The sequence below is a fragment of the Nannobrachium achirus genome, assembly GCF_963921795.1.
Source record: "Nannobrachium achirus genome assembly, chromosome: 15".
NCBI lineage: Eukaryota > Metazoa > Chordata > Actinopteri > Myctophiformes > Myctophidae > Nannobrachium > Nannobrachium achirus.
This window is the reverse complement of record NC_137822.1, coordinates 37,472,784-37,496,765: the sequence shown is the minus strand read 5'-3', so window position 1 is coordinate 37,496,765 and position 23,982 is coordinate 37,472,784. Positions and strand designations below refer to the sequence as shown.

The following is a 23,982-nucleotide window of genomic DNA, read 5'->3' as shown; positions in this document are numbered from 1 at the left end:
GTTTTGTCAGGCCTAAATGGGTTAATGTCAATGGCGTGGGAAAAGAGGAAGGATTTAATTTTCAATCAGACAGACCGACAGACAGACAGACAGTACCTCTTCATAGAACTTGAGTTGAGGGACAGCTTCATCTATCTCGTTCAGACAGAAGTCCTTGAAGAGAAGGAAACCTGTGGAGACAAAGCAAACACCACACACTGGTCAGAGCAGCTGGACACAGTCATCACTAGATACGAACCGAACCATGGGCTGACTGAACCGTTGCACCCCTAGTCACGGCCTAAACTGATCTAATCCATACGTTTGACATCTACAACTACAGTGTAAGGCAGTGTTTTCACATCAAGAACGCCACTGGAAATAATGTGTGCCAGGCAGGAACCCCCCCTCATATAAGATGTTTTTGTTTAATATGTTTAAAAATATATACCAAATTCTTCCTTCTTTTTTTCCCCTCAAGATTTTCTGAATAATAGCTGATCTACATGGACCCCTGGGGAGGTCCCTGGACCCCACTTTGAATGAGAACCACCAGTTTTACAAATCAATAAAGGGCCAACGAGCAGAACATGGAAAATATTGCACAATATTAAGCAGAAGCCATTAAAAGCAACAAGAGTTGTGTAATGGAGCTCGGGTTGGTAAATGAATGGTTTCCTCTTATAGAGACCAGCTCATTTTACACAGTTTGTGACACGGAACACCAGGCTTTTTACAAATGTAGGCATTCATCAGGCGCTCTTTATCCAGTGACCTACAATAAGCAGAGGCAAACGCATCATAAAACACATGCAGAGGCGCTAGGTGTGGGCCATATGGAAAATACAATATCACGATAACGGTACAACCACCTATAAGGTAACAAGAACTACAGGAAAAAGGAGTAACAGAACATTTAGAACAGTGGTCCTCAAAGTGGGGTCCAGGGACTCTGACAGTGTACAAATGTAACCAAATGGACCCTTACGGGTCCATTTGGTTCCATTTGTACACTGTCAAGAGTTAAACTGAATTTCCCCCTTGAGATAATAAAGGTATCTATCTAAGGGGAGACATTGACATTTTAAAGTTTGAGGACTACTGATTTAGAGCAAAATGCAGGTTTAAATTAAATTCTGCAATGAATCTCTGTATTAACTCATACCCTGCCAAAAAAGACGTTTTTATAATAAAAACGTCTTTTTCACTATGGACCTCCCTGCCAGACGTCTTCTGGACGTCTTTTTTTTTTAAATAATAAAAAAAAAAAAAGAAAAAAAAAATGAAAAATTATTTTTTGAAAAAAAAAATTTTGGACCTCCAACAGTGTACTAAGCATGATCGCGATCGCGAAATTGCATGTTTAACCCCCATACCAACCCCATCTTTCAAACATGGCAGCCATGTTTGTTTACATTTGAAGAAAACATAAGGGCAGCCTTCTCCTGAATGCCTGAACGGATTTCCAAGCGGATTTTTTTGTTTGAAAGCTGTGAAAAGCATGCACATGCATAGTGCATGATCTGTGCACGAATGTGTGCACCAGCGTGCACACTATTTTTTTAACCCTTTGTTGGTGAACCGGCAATACAAGAGGTCCCCACTTTAAATATGGCACCGACTGAGTTAACAATTCAACAGGATTTTTTACAAGGCATTGTATCACAATATATATATACTGTACATATATACGATATCTCTGAAAAGGCATATCGTGGAGACATTGTATCGTCTCTCAACGATATTTATCACCGTATCGCCCACCTCTAAGAGAGATGGTGTAGTGAGTGACTCAGTAAGTTGGGATCACAGGTAAACCAAGAACGCAGCATCAGTTTAAACCATAGACTGACAAAATAATAATCTCAACATTGAAACTATAGGATCACAGCTAAACCAAGAACGTAGCATCCCTCCGAGCAATACTATCGAAATAATAATCGGCACATTGAAACTATAGGATACACACAATGATCATCTATCTGAATAATATGTGATCTAAATGACTTTTAAACCTTGTGATCAAGGGAAACAACTAAAAACTAAACAAAACAAACAAGCCTAAGAAACAGGCCAATGTGCATGACGGAGGATAATTTCACGATACATTTTAATCTCCACGATATGATTATCGTGAGTATTTTTTATCACGATAAAAGATAATAGCGATAATAACGATTATCATCCCATCCCTACGCTGCAGTATGATCAACAAGGCCGTACATTTACAAAATAATAATAGTAATAATACGGAGATAAGAGGTTTCTGCCGGGCAACGTCGATATATAATTGTTGATGTACATCTCTGTCTTGGACCCCAGGGTTTTAAATGCTTTTGAGACGCCAATGAGGCTGCAGCTAGTGGGGATTGATTGATTGATTGATTGACTGATTATTTTATTAGACAAAAATGGAGAACAGTACAAGTATAGTCAATACAATTGAAATGTAGTACAGTATAAGTACAGTTAAACACCCTGCCTAAAAGGAACATCCCAAATAAGACCTTTTACTGTCTTTAACTTGGAAGCCCTCTGTATTTAGCCCTCGGTAGGATCTGTTCTAATAAACACATAAATGCGTACTGTACACACACTGCTCATAATTCAGTCACTCACACACACCAGGAACAATGGAAGCATTCTAAGCCATCTCTCAGACAGAGTGTGGTATCTGGTGAAACACATCTACAGCGGTGGCCAGATATCGTCTGGCCGCCGGGCAGGAACCTTGCATCTCCATAGCATTTCAACGGTTTATTTATTTTATTCACTTTTTTGGAGCTGTGTGCAGCTCCCTATACGTGGCTGTGTGGGTCTGTCTGTGTGTCTGTGTGTATGTAGCCTGACTTCGGCGCGTAACTAGTGCCGCACCATTTACGCCACTCGCGCAATATATACATCAAAATGTGCGGCTCGGCCGGGAATGGTGTTCTATTACCTTTCGTTCCGATCCGCCTTACCATGCCGACGTAATCGGCAAAAAACGACGCTTAATTGTCCCCATTGACTTATAATGGGACAATGCAAGAAATCACTTTCAAGTATTTTTCTCTCGTAAACCATAGGAGCTACAGTTTCAAACCTCGGAGAGGAGATTCATAATGATTTTAAGAATGAATCGAAAAATAATTACATCACTCGGCCTCATGGTGGCGCTATAACGGCCCACTTTACGTTTTGCCCCGTAACTCTTGAACCGTAGATCGGAAAATTAAAATTCTTTTTTCCCTGGATTCCTTGGGTCAAGACGCATCTCCCCATATAGGCCACGCCCATTTGCGCCAGGATAGATTTTCCGCCATCTTGAATTTTCTCCAAAACACACTTTTTGCTCCTTTTCCTACATATTTTCTTCAAATGTCACAAAAATCGGTACACATGATCTACACACACACACACACACACACACACACACACACACACACACACACAGCTCCACTTCACACGGGTGTGATTTTTAATGAAATGAACGTGTTGACCTGTGTTTGTACACACACACATATATATATATATATATATACATGGGAATGTGACTTGGGAGTTTTTTTCCAGACGACAGGCGGCAATGATATGAGACCTCTGTGTTGCTATGGTAATTGCCCCTACAGAGGATGCCGCGTTTGTGTGTGTGTGTGTGTGTGTGTGTGTGTGTGTGTGTGTGTCGCGGCTTGCGTGTGCGTGCGTGCGCCCGTGTGTTGTTACCACAGGCCCTGCAGCTACGGTGGAAGTGAAAGAGGAACGGTGCAGATTTAAAGGGTGCGAGACGACGAGACACACTGCCTACCATGAGCTATATTAACCTCCTCCTCCTGCTGTTGCACTGGGAGCTACCAGCCTCACACACACTCCACAGTACACACAGTACACAAACAAACACACACTCCCCAGTACACCCAGTACCATCAGACACTCACTCCCCAGTACATCCAGTACTGCCAGTACCAGCAAGCATCCCACTTTACAGCCCATTTAGGACCTGGAATTATTTTATACTTTAGCTACTGAAAAATAGCAGATATACAAGCTCACAACGCGGCACCAAGTGCCGCGCTGCGAGCTTGTAGATCTGCTATTTTTGAAAAGTCGTGAAAATTTGTGCAAATCTTTGAATATATGTATTTTTAGAGTGAAAATATTTTTTTAACTTAAAATTTGCTTCTGGGGTCCCTGGAACTAAATATATAAAATAATATAATAAAATATTAAAATGTTATCGGCCCCTGGGCCCTCGCGGGGGTTAATCCGTCCCTGACGACGCGTTGCGCTGCGACATGTTGTGAGCTTGTTGATCGGCTATTTTCGGCAAAATCTTTCCCCACAATAACAGAACAGACGCTAGCATAGAGCCCAGAGGAACTCCGGTCAACCGTACAGGGTTCAAGTGGTTCAAGGGTGGTCACTGCACGGCTGCCCTGACCTGTGCTGTTACCTGATTGGAGATTTTGGAATTAGTGCCACTGAAATAGAAGAGCTAATAAGATCCCATCCTGACTGGATCACCAGCCTGATTCCATCCCAGCCTGGTAGACCAGGGCATGGAAAACAGGTCCCCTAACGCAGTGTTTCTCAACCTGTGGGTCAGGACGCCCGGAGGGGTCCCCAAATCTCACTCAGCAGTAAACAGACCAACATACAGTATATGTGCTGTATAATATACAGGGTATCTGCACACATTTCTAAAGTGACAATTTAAGGACTTTAATTATCTTTTTAGTACCTCTGGTCAAACATTGGTAAAATGTCAAATGTCAAATATTAGAGGCAGAAATTGTGAAAATAGCAGATCTACATGCTCATAACGGAATAGATCGAGTCAAACTAAATGTAATGCCAACTCCTACAATTCCAAGTGCTTGTGCAGGGTGGGGGGGAGGGGGGGTTAAAATATCATTATTTTGGGGGTCGCGGTCTGAAAAGGTTGAGAACCACATGAGAACAACGTTCTCATGTCAAGAACCCCCCACAATTAATTATTATGTATTTGGCCACAGACTCCATCTAAAAACATTTTGTTCCAGGGAGGATCTGTGTCATTAAACTCAAAGATATTCCACATTTATCAAAAGAAGAAACGCTTATCTACAAGCAATGCAACAGGTTGTGGGTTGTGTATAAGTCCGTATTTATTTCCCTGAGTCATGTGTAAAATAAGTCAGTATAGATCTACAAGCTCACAACGCGTCGCAGACCGGCTATTTCCACTATCAATGTCATTTTTTAAGTAGTAAGTTGTCAAATATGTCAGTAATTTCTTTGTGTATTTAGGTTGTGTGTCATATCTGCCATGTGCAACTTCAAAGCCTACAAGCCAAACAGAAATGGAATTATCAGTGACAAAAACACAATTAAATCGTTAATCTCAATTATTTTAGTGACAACTAATCGTCATGTAAAATGTCATAATCGTGACAGTCCTAGGAGGAGGACTTTTTGTATTACTTGTTTCTTCTTCTGTTTGTAAAATGTTGCCGATCAGCCTGGGTTTCTGTACAGTTGCCAGACCGTTTATGTCATTGCGATCATCTGCTATCATCCATGTTCATGAGTTCCTTCTGAGTGTTATCAGCCTGACAGACCTCATGGAGCATTTCCTCTGCCACTGGACTCACTGCTGCTCGGCCACAAACAGAACAACAGCCACACTCCAGAGCTGGGAAGGAACTGAACTACATTCACAATTTCAAATGTAGGCATTTAGAGGAATTTTGGTATTTTCAGTGAGAGACACCGACCGGCGTGAAACCAAGAATTAAATCAATCCGTTAGTTCACCAAGAGTCAGGGATTTGACCTTAATGGAAGGACACCTTAGCACTGTGCAGCCACACGCACACGCACACACACACACACACACACACACACACACACACACACACACACACACACACACACACACACACACACACACACACACACACACGTTTGTATGACTATACTTGTGAGGAGATCAACATGAGGCATGTTTTCACTACAGTTCCGGAATTTTTCCTGCAAAATAATTAGCATAATCATTTTCAACTTGCCGGGAGTTTTGTTTTTTGGGTGTTTTCACATGAGCAAAAATGCTGGCATCGCCATAAAATACATCGTTTTCACTACTAAACCGTCACGGAATGAAAATCCGTGTTGCCAGACTTTGCGAGAGAAATAAGCAACCAGGTGTACGAAAATAAGCCCCAAAAAGTGATATTATCTAGGCCACAAAAGCAATTTAAAACTATAAGCATCGCCACATCAGCTACTTGACAATTACCGATCTAAAAGATCACAACAAATAAAAAGCAGCCAGAAACGATCAATACATACAAGCAACTTTACGGAAATCAAGACCATAGTCGCTTATAATTAGCAAACATGGCAACCAGTGCTTACCACACCGTCTGCGTCTGGACGCTTGGTCGCTTGCTAAAGCAGCAGCGAGTCACGTCTGTTCGTCTCTCCTTTTCTCTCTCACCAATGGATTTAACAAGTTACAAGAAATATTCTTCATGAAACAACACATGTGAACCTTATGTGTGTCACATAAGGTTCAGAAAGGATCGCTTATGCAACGTGTTGCACATGTGGGATTGTGGGCTTGTTTTTTTTTCTTCATGCGTCACCGATGGATGCTGGTCATCCACTCGCTCGCTGCTCAGTAAAACACTTTACGACGAGAAACTATTAACTAATGATGCCGCTCTTTGAGTTGGTAGCTTCCAACTTTCATCACAGCATAGGCCAAATGAGCGCATTGTGTCTCACTCAGACAAAAAATAGGCTATAGCACCGTAAAAAAAGTTGGTAAAGATTCCAGCTTTTATCACATTACGAGCGCATCGCGCTTCTGTCTCCAGAGCGGACTTGTATCAAAACCCACACAGCTTAATTACAAATAGGCTATAGAATAATTTTGAACCATGCATTGATCTAGCATTAAGCTTGCATTTCTCGACGTCTGTCTTCTGTGTTTGGCTGGCTTACATAACATTCGAATGCAATATGGATTCTGAAGCTTTCAATCCCAATTACAATGCTTTAACTGTTAATATTGGCTCCTTGCGTGCACCTGCTTGTCCGAAAAAAGTAAAAATCACGGTATGCCGTTTTCACTGTGGGGATATTTCTATTCTGCCGGGACTTTAGGCAAAAATTACTAGGTATTTTCCCGTCACGTTTGGGACACCAAAACTCACGGAAGACAAAATAAGTGGCCGTTTTCACATGGCGTGAATTTCAAAATTGCCGTCATTTTGGAAAAAACTTCCAGAAGTTTGACTCAGTGAAAACGGGGCTATGTTAGGATTCTCTTTAGGCGATTTTATGAATGTCATATTTAAGAAAACGTCACTTACTGTAAGCCTAATTTAAAGACAAATACATAGCTGATCTGCAAGCTCAAAACAGGACAATAATGGGTGTTGGGGATGTATTGATTATCGCGATAATATCGTAAATCGTAATTTCCTTGGTCACAATAATCGTGAAATGACACTTTCGTATCGTCCCTCCCTAGTCCTCACAAGTATATCTCACACACACACACACACACACACACACACACACACACACACACACACACACACACACACACACACACACACACACACACACACACACACACACACACACACACACACACACACACACACACACACACAGAGAGAATCAGACATGAGCTGCTCTGTGCCTCGTCTGATTAGTGAGATCACCTGAACGCTCTAAAAATAACCCGCTCGGCCGGGTCATTTCAACAATGGCACCCATCTTCTGCGCTCGACACACTCTCAATTGATTAGCGACTACAGCATGTCCACTGTGCACACACACACACACACACACACACACACACACACACACACACACACACACACACACACACACACACACACACACACACACACACACACACACACACACACACACACACACACACACACACACACACACACACACACACACACACACACACACACACACACTTTACTTCTCCAGCGCTACTTACAATAAGCAAGGTCATCATCACATTAGGGCATTCACAAATAATGAATTTTAGTATTCGAATTATTCGACCCGCAAAGTATTCGAATAGTCAAACATTAAGTAAGCAAGAGGCGAACATTGTGAAAATAGCCGATCTACATGCTCACAACGCCTCGCATTGCGAGGCGTTGTGAGCATGTAGATCGGCTATTTTCACAATATTTATCTGCGGAACCGAGTCACATTAAAGTGCTTGTCAGGGTGGGGGTCCCCCGTTCAAATATGTTTATTTTGGGGGTCACGGCCTAAAAAGGTTTGAGAACCTTTAACAAATTCATCCACCAGGGGCATTTTTATGACTTCCTATCTAGTGACTTTGATATTCGAATATTTGGTGAATGCCCTACACATACATCAAATGCAGAGAGACAGTGTAGTCCCTCAGTAATCTGACTGTACATTCAAACTATGCAAAAAACTAAATAGCATGCTGTTATCTACCTAAAATACATGATTTGAACCTTTCACATGAGACTTCATGCATGGTGGTCAAGGCAAGGTCAAGTGCTATGGGCTAAAGAGGAGTCTGAACATTAGGAGTGAGTCTGCAATTCTAAATGCAATGGGGAGTTAGTGCCACAGTTTGGGAGCCAGATGGGACAAGAGTCTGGGGGAGAGCGCACACACGCACACACACGCACACACACACACACACACACACACACACACACACACACACACACACACACACACACACACACACACACACACACACACACACACACACACACACACACACACACACACACACACACACACACACACACACACACACACACACACACACACACACACACACACACACACACACACACGAGCACACACACCCACACCCCCCCACACACACACACTCATTTATTCTCTCTTTGTGAACTTTGAGCCACATCTATACTTAGTCGCATGCCAGTGTTGCAACTAATGGGAAAATCGAGCCGTTTTCACAACATGCCTTAAAGGAGCACTTCACCCATTTTCCACCCCATCTTCAGCATAATTGGTCCTCAATGACACTCATCATAAGACAGAACCATTACTGTGGGTTCTCTCTCTGTGACTCAGAGGAGGGCTGTGAACAGGACACTCTCTGTCTCAGAGGAGGCAGGTCTCTCTCTGTGTCTCAGAGGAGAGCTGTGGACAGGTCTCTCTCTGTGTCTCAGAGGAGGGCTGTGGACAGGTCTCTCTCTGTGTCTCAGAGGAGGGCTGTGGACAGGTCTCTCTCTGTCTCAGAGGAGGGCTGTGGACAGGTCTCTCTCTGTGTCTCAGAGGAGAGCTGTGGACAGGTCTCTCTCCGTGTCTCAGAGGAGAGCTGTGGACAGGTCTCTCTCTGTCTCAGAGGAGGGCTGTGGACAGGTCTCTCTCTGTGTCTCAGAGGAGAGCTGTGGACAGGTCTCTCTCTGTGTCTCAGAGGAGAGCTGTGGACAGGTCTCTCTCTGTGTCTCAGAGGAGGGCTGTGGACAGGTCTCTCTCTCTGTCTCAGAGGAGGGCTGTGGACAGGTCTCTCTCTGTGTCTCAGAGGAGAGCTGTGGACAGGTCTCTCTCCGTGTCTCAGAGGAGAGCTGTGGACAGGTCTCTCTCTGTCTCAGAGGAGGGCTGTGGACAGGTCTCTCTCTGTGTCTCAGAGGAGAGCTGTGGACAGGTCTCTCTCTGTGTCTCAGAGGAGAGCTGTGGACAGGTCTCTCTCTGTCTCAGAGGAGAGCTGTGGACAGGTCTCTCTCTGTGTCTCAGAGGAGGGCTGTGGACATCTCACTCTCTGTGTCTCAGAGGAGGGCTGTGGACAGGTCTCTCTCTGTGTCTCAGAGGAGAGCTGTGGACAGGTCTCTCTCTGTCTCAGAGGAGAGCTGTGGACAGGTCTCTCTCTGTGTCTCAGAGGAGGGCTGTGGACATCTCACTCTCTGTGTCTCAGAGGAGGGCTGTGGACAGGTCTCTCTCTGTGTCTCAGAGGAGGGCTGTGGACAGGTCTCTCTCTGTGTCTCAGAGGAGAGCTGTGGACAGGTCTCTCTCTGTCTCAGAGGAGGGCTGTGGACAGGTCTCTCTCTGTGTCTCAGAGGAGAGCTGTGGACAGGTCTCTCTCTGTGTCTCAGAGGAGAGCTGTGGACAGGTCTCTCTCTGTCTCAGAGGAGAGCTGTGGACAGGTCTCTCTCTGTGTCTCAGAGGAGGGCTGTGGACAGGTCTCTCTCTGTGTCTCAGAGGAGAGCTGTGGACAGGTCTCTCTCTGTGTCTCAGAGGAGGGCTGTGGACAGGTCTCTCTCTGTGTCTCAGAGGAGGGCTGTGGACAGGTCTCTCTCTGTCTCAGAGGAGGCAGGTCTCTCTCTGTGTCTCAGAGGAGAGCTGTGGACAGGTCTCTCTCTGTCTCAGAGGAGAGCTGTGGACAGGTCTCTCTCTGTGTCTCAGAGGAGAGCTGTGGACAGGTCTCTCTCTGTCTCAGAGGAGAGCTGTGGACAGGTCTCTCTCTGTGTCTCAGAGGAGGGCTGTGGACATCTCACTCTCTGTGTCTCAGAGGAGGGCTGTGGACAGGTCTCTCTCTGTGTCTCAGAGGAGAGCTGTGGACAGGTCTCTCTCTGTGTCTCAGAGGAGGGCTGTGGACAGGTCTCTCTCTGTGTCTCAGAGGAGAGCTGTGGACAGGTCTCTCTCTGTGTCTCAGAGGAGAGCTGTGGACAGGTCTCTCTCCGTGTCTCAGAGGAGGGCTGTGGACAGGTCTCTCTCAGGTCTCTGGGCTGTGGACAGGTCAGAAACCTGCCTGTCAGTGACGTCATCGGCAGGTAGGTTTGATGTAAAGAGATTTCAATGTTGACTAGTTCAGTGGCCTTGTGGTTAGAGTGTCCGCCTTGAGACTTGGAGGTCGGGGTTCGATCCCCGGTCAGGTCATACCAAAGACTCCCTGTTTGTCTCTTAGCCTCAAGGGTTGGATTGAGGGTAAGTCCCTGTGACATACTAGCGTCATGTCCAGGGGGTGTACTTGTACATCAAGCTGCCTCATGCTACAGAAACAGGAGACAGGCCCCTGCCCTATGGGCCTTATGGCTCGGCAAGGCTTACTTTGGCTTCTGCAATGGCTTCTATTTTGGCATACATGCCAGTTTTCCAGGAAGAAAAGGGCTGTAGTCCCTATTCAAATTAGAATCTTGAAAGTGTTCAGAACGGCACAGTGCCATGGAGGAATTAATGTGTCCAGTTGTAGAAAACAACCAATCTGTTGCCACAGATACTCAGTGACTTTATGTGTTATTCCATCTATTAGCTAACATCTACAGTATGTGTTTGGGTGCATGAGTCAAGACAGTAGTAATGCATAATACAAAAAAGAGAAAGAAAAAAGACAATTTCTATAGAATCTTTCGATTTGATTAGATTTTCTAAAGGCGTTAAGTGTTGTCCACCTGCCCCTGGCAGGTAAATAAAACTTTCAGGCAGGTGGAGTTTGCTTTCAGGTTGCCCGACCGAGCAAGTGCTCATTTGAGAGGGGACGTAACCGTCTATAAACACAACACGAGATATCTGTCTAAACACCTGAACGTGGCCAAAGCGCTCTGCCTTCTGGTCTGTGGAATGTAAAATAAGAGCACTGTTTACCTAACAGTGATGCTGCTAGTCCTGTGTCTGTGACGCATATTTTTAATAAAGGATGCATTAAACAAAGCATCACAACGTCCACGGGACGCATAAAACTTCATCCTGCTACAAAACAATTCAGCACGTGTAATGCAAGAGTCCCGCAGCGGCGGGACATTCCTGCACAACATCAACGTGCATCCATTTGCGGGATTAATCTCCTTCTCACTCTGTCTGCATGCAGCGAGCCACCCAACAAAGCTAGCGCCGTGAGCGGCACACGGTAGTCGTCACCAGAGCGAGCCACGTCGGAGCCAAACTCCCACGCGTGACACATTGTTTTAGGATCGTTATTCACAGTGCGACACAAACAAAGACCATTACTGCATCAAAAGTAATTAACAAACTATAGGCCCTACTATAAAAACTGTTCAAACATAACCAAATTGTTAAATAATATAAGAAAGAGGTAAACATTTGAAAATGGACAATCTACAACACTCACACGTACTATTGTGGTAGTGTCACAGCAGAGAAATACAAAAATAAAGAACCAAATAAACATGAATAAGCATTAGCATCCGCTTAACAGCAGCTTACATACAGTAGACGTACTTAACATTACTATAGGGGAGGAGGAGGGTAGCGTGAGGTTGTGGACTTAAATCCCTCTTAACCACTTTACCCTTAAAGTAGCCTTGGGAACCAAGGGTTCCAGAGCCATGAGGCCCATAGATCAGCAGCCTATCTGCTGTTTGTGGAGCATGTGAGGCAGCCACCATGTACAAGTACAGTACACCCCCTGGACATGACGCTAGTATGGTGCATGTGAGGCAGCCGCCATGTACAAGTACAGTACACCCCCTGGACATGACACTACTATGGTGCATGTGAGGCAGCCACCATGTACATGTACAAGTACAGTACACCCCCTGGACATGACGCTAGTATGGTGCAGGGACTCGATCACCCTCCAATGCAGTGTTTTCAACCCTTTTCAGGTCAAGGTCCATTATTTATTGGGCATTTGAGCCACAGACCACCATTTGATGAGATTTTAGACTCTCAGACCCCAAAACTTATTTGCATGGCGACACACTGTGTGTTTGTAGATCTGCCATTTTCAAATGGCCGAAATGCATATAGGGCTGAAGTGGGTAATGTACTGTATGTTTTGTCATAATAATCAAAATCTACAAAGTAGCTACTAGCTAGTAACTAAAGTTGTCAAATAATTGTAGTAGAGTAAAAGTATAATATTTGCCTCTGAGATGTGGAGTATAAATACTTATAATACTTATAATATATAACTTAAAAAAGTTTTTGCTCATGATGCAATGATGTATAGGGATGTACTGTATATAATGCTAATGGATGAACTCCGTGAACGCCGGCATTGGACTGTCAGGAAACATCTCAACTACACTGTGCGCACACGCACGCGCACACGCACACGCACACACACACACACACACACACACACACACACACACACACACACACACCTGCCTCCCCCCGGAAATGCTAGACACTATGGCCCTGACTGGGTGTGCAGTTTGTGAACAAAGCCATGCAGAAAGCACAATGCGTGAGAGTCTGCGTGGTTGCACTAGACACTAGACAGGCTGAATGGCTGCTGCTCAGCACGTGTTAGAGCAGTGCTTCTAACACGTTTCACTTTTAAAACAAATGGGACAGACAAGTTCTCAACTTTGGTTCTTGAACTTTTTAGTTTGAGAACCAAAAGGACCAAAAACAGCCAACAAACTATTTGAACTGGGAAAAGGAGTTGAGGCAAACAAGTTTTGTTTATCTCTGTAACTCTGAAATCATACTGAGAAAAAATAAATGCTGCCATTGTTCCAAAAAGCTTCATACCCTGTATATACTGTACATAACGACAGAATATAACATAGCTCTGTTTACACAATGCTGTACCTTCCAGCTCTATTATATGTTCCCCATTTACAACAATTTTTATTATGTTTTGACACTGGCTTTGGCAATGCAAACATATGTTTTCTCATGCCAATAAAGCGCCTTTGAATTGAATTGAATCGTAACTTCTGCAGATAAATATTGTGAGAATAGCCAATCTACAGACCGTACAATACATGCTCTGTGTTGTGCTATGCAGGTGGGCCAAAAAAAAGAAAAAAGAAAAGGAAAAAGATAAATTATGGAGATGCTAGGTTTCTGTTCTGACTGCAAAGATAATTAAGATATGGTTGTTGTCGGGTGGAAACCTTGTATGTCGAAAACCGTTCATTTTGTATTTATCACTTTAAAATGATTTTAAAATAGCACATTGCACACATACAGTAGCCTATTTTCATTGCTCGACACACTTCCATAGAAGACCTGCTGCTTGCTGACTTGTATGGACTTCCAAACGACCGCAGACCAGTCGTGGCGACAGAACTTTAATCCATGCAGTAACAATCTATAACAAAGCACAAGATTGCTTCAAAAATAACAATCAAGGTGTAATTAAGAGATTCACAGTCAGACCACCAACTGTGCACACTTTCACTTCTTCCACTCCCAGCAGTCGTTTCCTGGCTGTGCAGAGCTGTTCGTACTGTGTTGGGGAACACGTGGTTGAATGTCAAGCACATAGCAGTCTCTAGAGCTGTGATATTCAATCTTTTTCATGTCCAGGACCCCCAGATTGATGTATTTGGCCACAGAAGCCCCAATAGGATAAGGTTTTGTGCCAGGGTCCCCAGAGAAGAAAAGATTTACTTTACCAAAAAATGCTAATTATTCAAATGTTTCAAAAACATTATCCATATGAAAAAGAAAAAGAAAATAGGATTGTATACAGTAAATGATGGATAAGGTGGTTAAAACGATTGTGATGCTACGTTAAATACTTTTGCAGGGGAGCCCCTGGAACCCCCCCTAAGGACTACACTACACAGAATTAAGGATTTAACCTATTCCAACCTGGCTGGCGTGTCCCTATTTTGGGCATGTCATTATTGACACAAGAAAAGAACAACGAGCTCAACGAGTCACAATGTTAACACACTGTGAGCTTGTAGATCTGCTATTTGTCGTACACTTAACTATATCGGGCTTAAAGGGCAAGAACACTTTGGTAGAGGTTTGGGTTGTGTAGTTGTGATGTAACTCCAAAGGTGGACAGTAAATCTAAAATTGTCGCTGCATTGATCATTCCAAATATGCCCCCTTATAGACTCGCATTGCATTGTACGGCTAAACAGCTCTCAGACACTATTTTAGCCTCCGCAAAAAAAGAAAAAAACTTCCAGTTGATTTTACTATTTGAAGATCCAGATCCGCGGATCCAGTCCGGGTTTTCTTCCCAACAGAAATGGCAAAATCAACAGGAAGTTGACATTTTTATTTAAAAAAGGAAACAGTACAGTGTTTGGTGACGCTCTAAATTGTCTGAATCGGTTTTGTTTGTGTGTGCGTGTGTTTGTGTTACAGTACATCATGGCATGGCAAGCCTCAGGTCTTGGGTTAAGGATTTAACCTATTTTCAACCTGGCCCTAGTATTTCAGGCATGTCATTATTGCCAAAATAAATGCAGAAAATACTACAAGCTCACATTACAAAGCAATACAAAGTGTTGTGAGCTCATAGATCTGCTATTTTTGTCTCATTATTGGGCTGAAGTTGTTAAAGAAGAGCACAGCGAGGTTGGGCATTACATCGCTGTCGGGTGGAAACCTTGTGTGTCCAAAACCGTTTGCTTTGTATTTATCGTTTTATAAAAGGATTTAAGATAATGAAAATAGCCGATCTACGAGCACACAACGCCTCGCATGCTTGCAGATCTGCTATTTTCACTAGTTTTGTGCGACAGTCTTGTATGATGAAGCAGGGCTTTTACTTTACGAAAAATCATACTCATTTTTTACTTGGGAGATACGAGGTTTCTGACCGACAGCGACGATTAACTCCCACTGCTGTCCTAAGCAGCTGAGCAACCACAATGTGAGGCAGAGCCTCTGACGGACGGCCCTGCTGCAGCGCTGCTCGCTTCAGCAAGTCCTGCCTCCACTAAAACTAAGGCTCTGGTTATGTCTCCCCTAAGGGCACTGTGTTGCTCGCTGCCTTGCTCCCCATTAACATTTCTAGACACTTAAGAAAGTTGGAGGAGGTCTACAACGCTGCTTCCCAAAGCTTTTTAATCTGAGTCGAGACCTAATGTCTCCACGGGACCCAAGCTAGAGAAAATGGCAGGTCCACTTTTTTTTTCCTCTTCTTTTTTTTTATTCATGAAATTGTCCCGAAAACTGTTTGAAATTCGATAGGTTGGATGTAGGGTGGGGAATTAACACGTTATTCTAACCAGTTCCTTTCCCCTCCATCAGATGTCCCGACTGGCCAGTGGCCAAGGGGAGGCAGTATGGAGACCAGGATTGAGGCTCAGTCCCACCGGACACGATAAAGATACCGATATGTCGGCGTTAATCAATTATGGCGGCTTTATCGTTGTAGTGTGGACGCTACCATCCACTTCAATTGAAAACTATATATTTTTAATAGTTATCGCGCCCCGTGGGAAAGGGCTGTTACTGCCATGTTTTTTTGTGAGGGTACCTGCCCTAGGGGATACAGGGAGGACATGCAAACTCCACACAGAAAGGCCCCTTCGCCAACCCCACCTAGCGTATGGGCGCTGATGACGCGGAGGAGAGAACATGCCCCCAGCGCCCACAGCGTCCCCAGCGAGGATCGAACCCAGGACCTTCTAGCTGTGAGGCGACAGCGCTACCCATCTGTGCCACCGTGCCCCCTAAGGCGGACGCGTGTAGCTGGTTACCAGCTCGAGTGAGGCAGATCGCCCCCCGCCCCGCCTCCCTGTTTCTCTCTCTGTCTCAACACTCGCTGGCAGGAGAACGATTTAGCCAATTCAAGTCTATTTTCTTCAAAGATAGAGATATACTGGCGAATATTAGAGACAATATAACCCTAGCGCAATCTTGCTTTTTTGATGCAATTAGGCTACAGAGCGCATTTGTGAGGTCTATTGTGTTAGATTGTTTTAGTATAGGCTCTACTCTGACTGATATTCGCTACAGAGTAGGCTAGTCTATATTTCGCATTATACAGAGCGCATTTGTGCATGTTGTCTAATGCGCTAGGGTTATATTGTCTCTAATATTCGCTAGTATATTTCTATCCATCTTTGAAGAAAATAGACTTGAATTGGCAAAATGGTTCTCCTCCTGCCAGCGAGCGTTGAGACAGAGAAAGAAACGGGCAGGGCGGGGGGCGATCTGCCTCACTCGAGCTGGTAACCAGCTACATGAGGGGCGGACACTCTCAACTGCTAAGCTGCTAATTGGTGATTGTAGATCAGCTATAGATTTCCAAATGAATTGCTACATTCTTTTAGCCAAGTGCACCATCGCCATTCACGATGACTTTATTCAATAAATGGTGGCATTTCAACAATAATGAATATCCTCCTCCTCCTTCCCAACTCTCTTATACAGTACATTGGTAACAGTTACTAGCATCACAACTTATATAAGTTGAGAGAGACTTTATCTTCCCTACGAAGACTGTCACTAGAACTTAAACAAATGACTGAGCGGATGTGGCCCTGGAAAAACCTTCTGAGTGTGTGTTTACTTTAAAGACTGCTGGCTATACTGACCATGCTCCCCGAGCACTGTTGCCAGGTTCTGTGAGAGAAACAAGCCACCAAATGTATGAAACCAAGCCCCCCCCAAAAAAGCGTTTAGACCAGTGGTTTTAGGCTGTGACCCCAAAAAATAATCATATTTGACCTGGGAAGCCCCCTGCCGTGACAAGCACTTGGAATTGTAGGAGTAGAGGCATTACATCTAGTACGACTATAGATAAATATTGTGAAAGTAGCCGATCTACAAGCTTACAATGCCTTGCAAAAGCTATTTTCAACATGTTTGCCTCTTTCCAACATTACAACTACCCCAAAAGGGGTTCCTGTCCTAAATGGGTTAAATTGTCATTTAACGTCATCTTGAGAACCACTGGTTTAAACAACAATAGGAAGCAAGAAAAAAAAAAAAAGAACTACTGATATTTACAAGCTCAAAGTGGCTTATAATAAGCAGACATGGCAACACTGTCCCCTGAGCGCAGCGGGCTTCATTCAACGCATGGACACTCTGCTAAATGTCAGCTTTTACAGTACTATAGAAAAACCTAACAGAACTGACCCACTGTTACCCAAACAGTGGGTCGGGACCCATTTGTGGGTAACAGACCCATTTTTGTCGGTAAGAACTACAGAACTGTTGGGCAGGATATCTAACTGTACCGGTGCTGTGATGCATTTTAAATTTAACTACTGTACTTGTGCTTTTAGTCATTAGCCATGTTTCCATAAACTTATTCGAATTAGGGAAGCAAATTATCAGAAATACGCATTAAGACAAAGCAAATTTAGCATGTTTCCATTTGCGGGTGTCATTCGAATTAGCGAGGGTCGCAAGAGTTGATCGGGCTGATTTTTTTCAGACCGAACCTGAGCACTGCACCGTCTGCACGTCTGACTGCTGTGACTCGGTCGCTGTCTAGTAGTGGGAAGAAGGGGGTTATCAGTCATCATCATGGCCCCAAATAACTTTTAAATATATTACAATTGGCGACGAGTCTCTTACGAAATTGGCAAGAGTTCCTCTCAATACATAAAGCTACCGGTTCACCGGGAAAACCGCGGTCGAGTCGCTGCACAGTGCCGCTCATCCTGCAAGTTTCAGCGTCCTCTGGAAGGTCAGGTGGCCGATCTGCAAGCTCACAACGCGGCGCGGAGACGTGGATGCGAGCTGCTCTGAGCTTGTAGATTGGGCACTTCAGGCACGCAACACCGTGGGCTGAGGAAGGGTTCGCCACCGATGGCTTGAGGTGAAAACGGGAGGAATTTACACACGGTCCGTGTCACTCCGTGTGTAACAAACAACTGGTTTGTTTTGTGGGCTAACACTATACCATGGACGGACGACGGACGTAAAGCGGCAGGGGAAATGGACCTAGAACGTCATAATCTATTCGCATTTATTGTCTGACCCGTTTCCATTCACTTATGCGCATTTAGTTTATTCGATAAATCGATAAGCTCAAAATCCTCCTCCTCCAAGCGGATAACTTTTTTTGCGGATAATGAAAGTTTATTCGCATTTTGAAGTGTTTCCATAAAAACATTTTGCGAATAAGCCGTTAATGCGCAAAAAGTGGCTTTATGGAAACGCCACTATAGTGACTAATAAAATATTCAATCAATCAGATGCTTTCAACCTGTAAAATACTGTGAGTGAGAGTAGAATCTGTAGCAAGGTTGACTCTTTGACATTAAACACAATTTTATAGTTCATCGTACGACGGCATCGTACAGCAACATATAGCCGATCTTCAAGCTCACACAGCAATCAGCCAATCAATAAGCTGGCACAGCATATAGCCAATTTGTGAGATTCTGGTACGCTCATAGTGTTGTGTGTGGAGTCAGAATTTCTGCACTTCTAAACTTAAAGGAACAAAGGTAAACATAAACCACATAAACCGCCAGTCCAAAACAAAGTGCTTGGCATACGGATGCACACTCTAGCGTGAATATGTGAGAAAGAAACCCACTGAAGAAGAGTTGATAAACACCACACACAGCCAGTGCCAGGGAGCTACAGGCAGCAAAGCGAGACAGAATCGATACGGAGTGAACCGAGTGATACAGACAGAGGTAAATCGGTCTGCCACTGCAGTTCGCACAGTCAGCTGATCCTCAAACTTATTGCATAAAACCTCCACACTCACTGATGTAAAGGACAAGTCCAGACTAATCTAGGCTCATTTTCCTACTTGTATTGATCCCAAATGACTTTCCATGGGATCTAGTAGGCAGAAATGCCCCTGTCGTCCAGTTTCCCCATCAGTCCTCATAGTATAGAGCTAAGAGGACGCCATACTTGTGCAATTTGTTGCGGTTAAAAGTGATTTATTTTTCTTCATGAATATGTTATTAGTTGTCATTATACACGCATCCATGCCTTGGTTGTCCCGCACGATTGCCAATCAAAGTGACTGTACTGGCCAATCACAGCGTGTCTTTTCTGGGACTTGACCATATACATAAGAGCGTGACATCTAGGCGGCTTGTGTGGGACAACCACGAAAACGATGTGTGCATAATGACAACTAATAACAGATTCATGAAAAAATGTGATCAAATAGAGTATGGACTAAGGAGCAATATGCTTATGGGCTCCAGGCTGTACTATCCTATGGGCCACTACACTGTCTCTCTCTGCATTTGATGTATGTGTTGCTTATTGAAGTCGCTCTGGATAGAGCAACTGTTAAATGCCTACATTGTTTGTCTTATCCTATCAGCATATAACTTTTTTTTTTTTTAACTCATTGGATGCACCCTCCCGAGTTTCCCGAGTTATTCCCGTTATCTGACGCAGCCACGCCCGAGTTTTGGGCTGTTTTTTGGACTTCCTTCTATATACTAGGCATGATCGCGATCGCGAAATTGCATGTTGGACCCCCAGACCAACCCCATCTTTCCAACTTTGCAGCCATGTTTGTTTACATTTGAAGAAAACAATGGCTGCCATCTCATGAATGCCTGAACGGATTTCCAAGCGAATCGATTCTTTTGTTTGAAAGCTGTGAACGGGTGGTGCAAGATCTATGCATGGGCATGCATGATCCGTGCACTATGAATTACATGGAAGTCTATGGAGACTTGTGGCAGCCTGGGACTTTGGCAGGCATTTTTAAATGGCAAGGTATGAGGTAACTGCTTATCTTTTTTCAAACTAAATCAATCAACTAATCAATCAAAGTATATAGTGTTTAAGTCAGTGTTTCTCAACCTTTTTTCTGCATGGGCACACTTTTCATGTCCCAAGAATCCATGGGCACACAAACATAATACGGGGGTATATATTTCAAATTTGTACGTTTCTTCGCAAAGTAAAGCCCTGCTTCATCATACAAGGCTGTCGCACAACAGTAGTGAAAACAAGCACACAACGCCTCGCACCGTAGATCGGCTGTTTTCACTAGTTTAAATCATTTTTAAAATGATAAATACAATACTGGCTTTCAAGCAGTTTCAAGGGGCACACTTGACCCTTCTCAGGGGCACACCAAAGGTCCCCAGGCACAGTGGCTGAGAAACACTGGTTTAAGTGGTAAAACAAGACATTCTGCTGGTGACCATCCCTGTACGTGGGGATCAATTCTTCATCATCATCATCGTATTGCTGTGTTAATATCATCAGGGCCCCTCCCTCCCTCCGTCCTTCCAGTGAGAGGAAATGATGTGCTTGACTGGCCAATTAATGCACCAGTCTGCCTGAGCGCACACACACACACACACACACACACACACACACACACACACAACAATCCATCACACTTTACTGCACGTCTGCGTGAGCGTGTGTGTGTGCACATGTGTACACTCACGTGCACAATGCACGGACGCAAGACACACACAGGATTTTATCACTATACTTGCAAGGACATCCACATTTTAGGACAGCAGTTTTATTAACGATATTCTTCACGTTTTTAAAGCCGCAAAAAACAGCAGATCTATAAGCTCACAACGCATCACAGCTTTCCGGTGCCAGACTCTAAATCCCAACCTGAAATATCTTCCTAATCGTTAAGCCATCTTTTAAAAAATCATAAAACGAGCATTTCTCAATTTCTATTTTCTCAAATTCTACTGTGCTTTTGGGGTGACATCTGGCAAACACAAACACACACATACACAGTTACTTCCCCTTAACAATTCAAGCTTGCAAACAATCTTACTAGTTAATGAGAGAGGATCAGAGTGAATTCCCCCCAGTGGGTCGGTGGTGATCCCCAGGGCCATGGCACGCACAGATGAACACGACGCACGTGTGAACAATATCCAGCGCAAAACACAGTGCTGGGATATGCAGTGGTTCTCTCTAGAACATTTACATGTCAACTTGTCAAGGACCCCCAACTTTACATTTAGCCACGGACCTCTATGTGCAAGCAGGGACCCCAGACTCTTAAAACAAATAAGTAAATAGTTTGCAGCAGCCATTTATGGACAACACTCTGAGGATACACCTCCACCATTATGAATGACAGATTGAAACAAGAAAGGGGAATTGTCGAGCGAAAACAAACAAGCGAGTTGGCGTAAAATTGAGATTTGAGATTGAGAAAATGGTATTTAGTTAAAATGTGCCACGAGAAAATGTCTCTGGCTTATTTAGGCTTTGTTTCTGCAGCAGCAGCAAACTAATGTCCACTATACAGGAGTATCAAGTCGCCTCAATGCTCAATCCTACCGACCAATTGCAAAAAACTGAGCAGGTTCGGTTTTCAATCGACGGGTTCTGACAGCCCTATCGACGGCAAGCACAAGTTGCCGATGGCTCCCTGTCGGCAGCAGACGCTTTCCGCCGCCTTCTGCCGCCGATTCGTGGCCGAATCTGTGCGGTTAAAACCTTGCTTTACTGGTTATTATTTTATCTTCTCTTCAGGGGGGCCCTGGGGGGTCCCTGGCACAAAGCATTTCCAGATGGGGATCCTACATATCAATCCACTGCTAAGGGTGCCCGCTGACCTACTGGTCCAGGCGCATATACCACATAGGCATTGATGCCTGGCGGTGTCGCCGGTTCGATTCCCGATCCGGACGACCTTTGCCGCATGTCACTGCCCATCTCTCCCCCCATTCCTACTGTCCTATCTAATGAAGGCATAAAACCCCAAAACAAATCTTAAAAAAAAGAAAACCACTGCTTAACTTCATACAAAAGGAGGGATGGAGAAAGATAAGCTGATTATTTACAAGTGCTCTCTCCCTCTCTTCATTCCTTTCTTCCTTCTGTCTCCCTCAAAATGTAGTCTCCCTCTTTTTCTATCTCCCTCTCCCTCTGTTTCTCTCTCTCTCTCATTTCTCTCTCTCTCTCTCTCTCTCTCTCTCTCTCGTTCTTTTCCTTGGCATTATTTCTCTCCATCTGTCAGACTTCAGGAATGGATGACGGAGAGTTGTGCGTTGCTTAGCAACTAGCAGTTGCCACGGCAACCTGACCAGAACTCCTGTGCTGGGTGTGTGCGTGCGTGCGTGCGCGTGTTTGTGTGCGCGTGTTTCTTTTTTATCGTCGACAGGGAGAGAAATGAAATTGATTAAAGGAAGAATGAAACAGGTGATGAGAGTGGAGGAAAAGAAGGGAAACAGAGAGGAGAGGAACACAAGCAATGGTGTCAACATCTCATCACACTAGTCCATTTAATCCATTACGCTAATAATCAATAATACGTGTCTTTATTTAAAAAAAAAGATTATACTTCATTATTTATCATTTATTTATTCAGGAGGGGGTGTACAAACGGTACATTTCTTTGTCTCTTCTTCAAAACACGACGCACCACAGTGCGATGCGATGTCACCTGTAGATTGCCTGCTAGGGTTCATGTGTTCAGAATAAGGATGCTAGGGTCCATGTGGTCATAGGGATGCTATGGTCCATGTGGTCAGAATAAGGATGCTAGGGTTCATGTGGTCAGAATAAGGATGCTAGGGTTCATGTGGTCAGAATAGGGATGCTAGGGTCCATGTGGTCAGAATAGGGATGCTAATAAAGGGTTGTTTTTGCTCAAAGTTTACATAGACTAAATTGTCCTTTTATATGTATTTTTGAGCGGTGGTCACAATGCTCCTATACGTGGCCGTGTGTGTGGGTCTGTCTGTCTGTCTGTCTGTCTGTCTGTCTGTATGCGTGTCTGTCTGTATGGTGTATGTAGCCTGTATGTAGTACCTTTTGTGACCACACATGTTAAGGGAGGGGCGCTGTTGTTCAGGCCAGGCCAGGCCAGACACCCACCCACCCACACACACAATATATATATATTTGTTTTGCTGTTGCGCAGCCTCCACGACCACCGCTCAGTTCACACAGGTGTGATTTTTGTGTTCTAATTAGGAAATATTGATCTTCATCAGCACAGTCTCTTACAACCCCAGCAACAAGGATGTGCAACGCATGACCAAAATCACCTTGGAACATTTTTAACCACTTTAACCATTATTTTAGACTTTGGATATTGAACAATGGCAGATATACAAGCTCAAGCGCTGCAAGCGTGTAGATCTGCTATTCTTTTTTTTTTTAAATCATCAATGTTCTGAAATATCTTTGAATATATTATATTATATTATATTTGTAACTCAGATATTTGCTTCTGGGGGGTCCCTGATACATAATATTTCGAGATGGGAGTCGGCAGCCAAATACATATACTTCTAGGGGTCCTGGACATGAATTATTTTATTAAGCATTATTACTTTAACCATTCTTTTATGCTTTAACTGTTGAAAAATAGCAGATCTACAAGCTTGCAGCGGAATGAGCGGGTGTGCTATTTTTGAAAAGGAAAAAACGTTAAAAAGTCTTTGAA

At 44.0% G+C, this 23,982-nt stretch overlaps 1 protein-coding gene across 1 annotated transcript in view; it reads right to left on the bottom strand.

Moving 5' to 3' along the window:
• grk3 (G protein-coupled receptor kinase 3) overlaps positions 1-23,982 on the bottom strand; it is a 117,008-nt gene that overhangs the window by 44,302 nt on the left and 48,724 nt on the right. Inside the window, exon 3 of the mRNA XM_080742733.1 lies at positions 97-170. Coding sequence (XP_080598859.1) covers positions 97-170 — 74 coding nt within the window. The remainder of the gene's footprint in view (positions 1-96; positions 171-23,982) is intronic.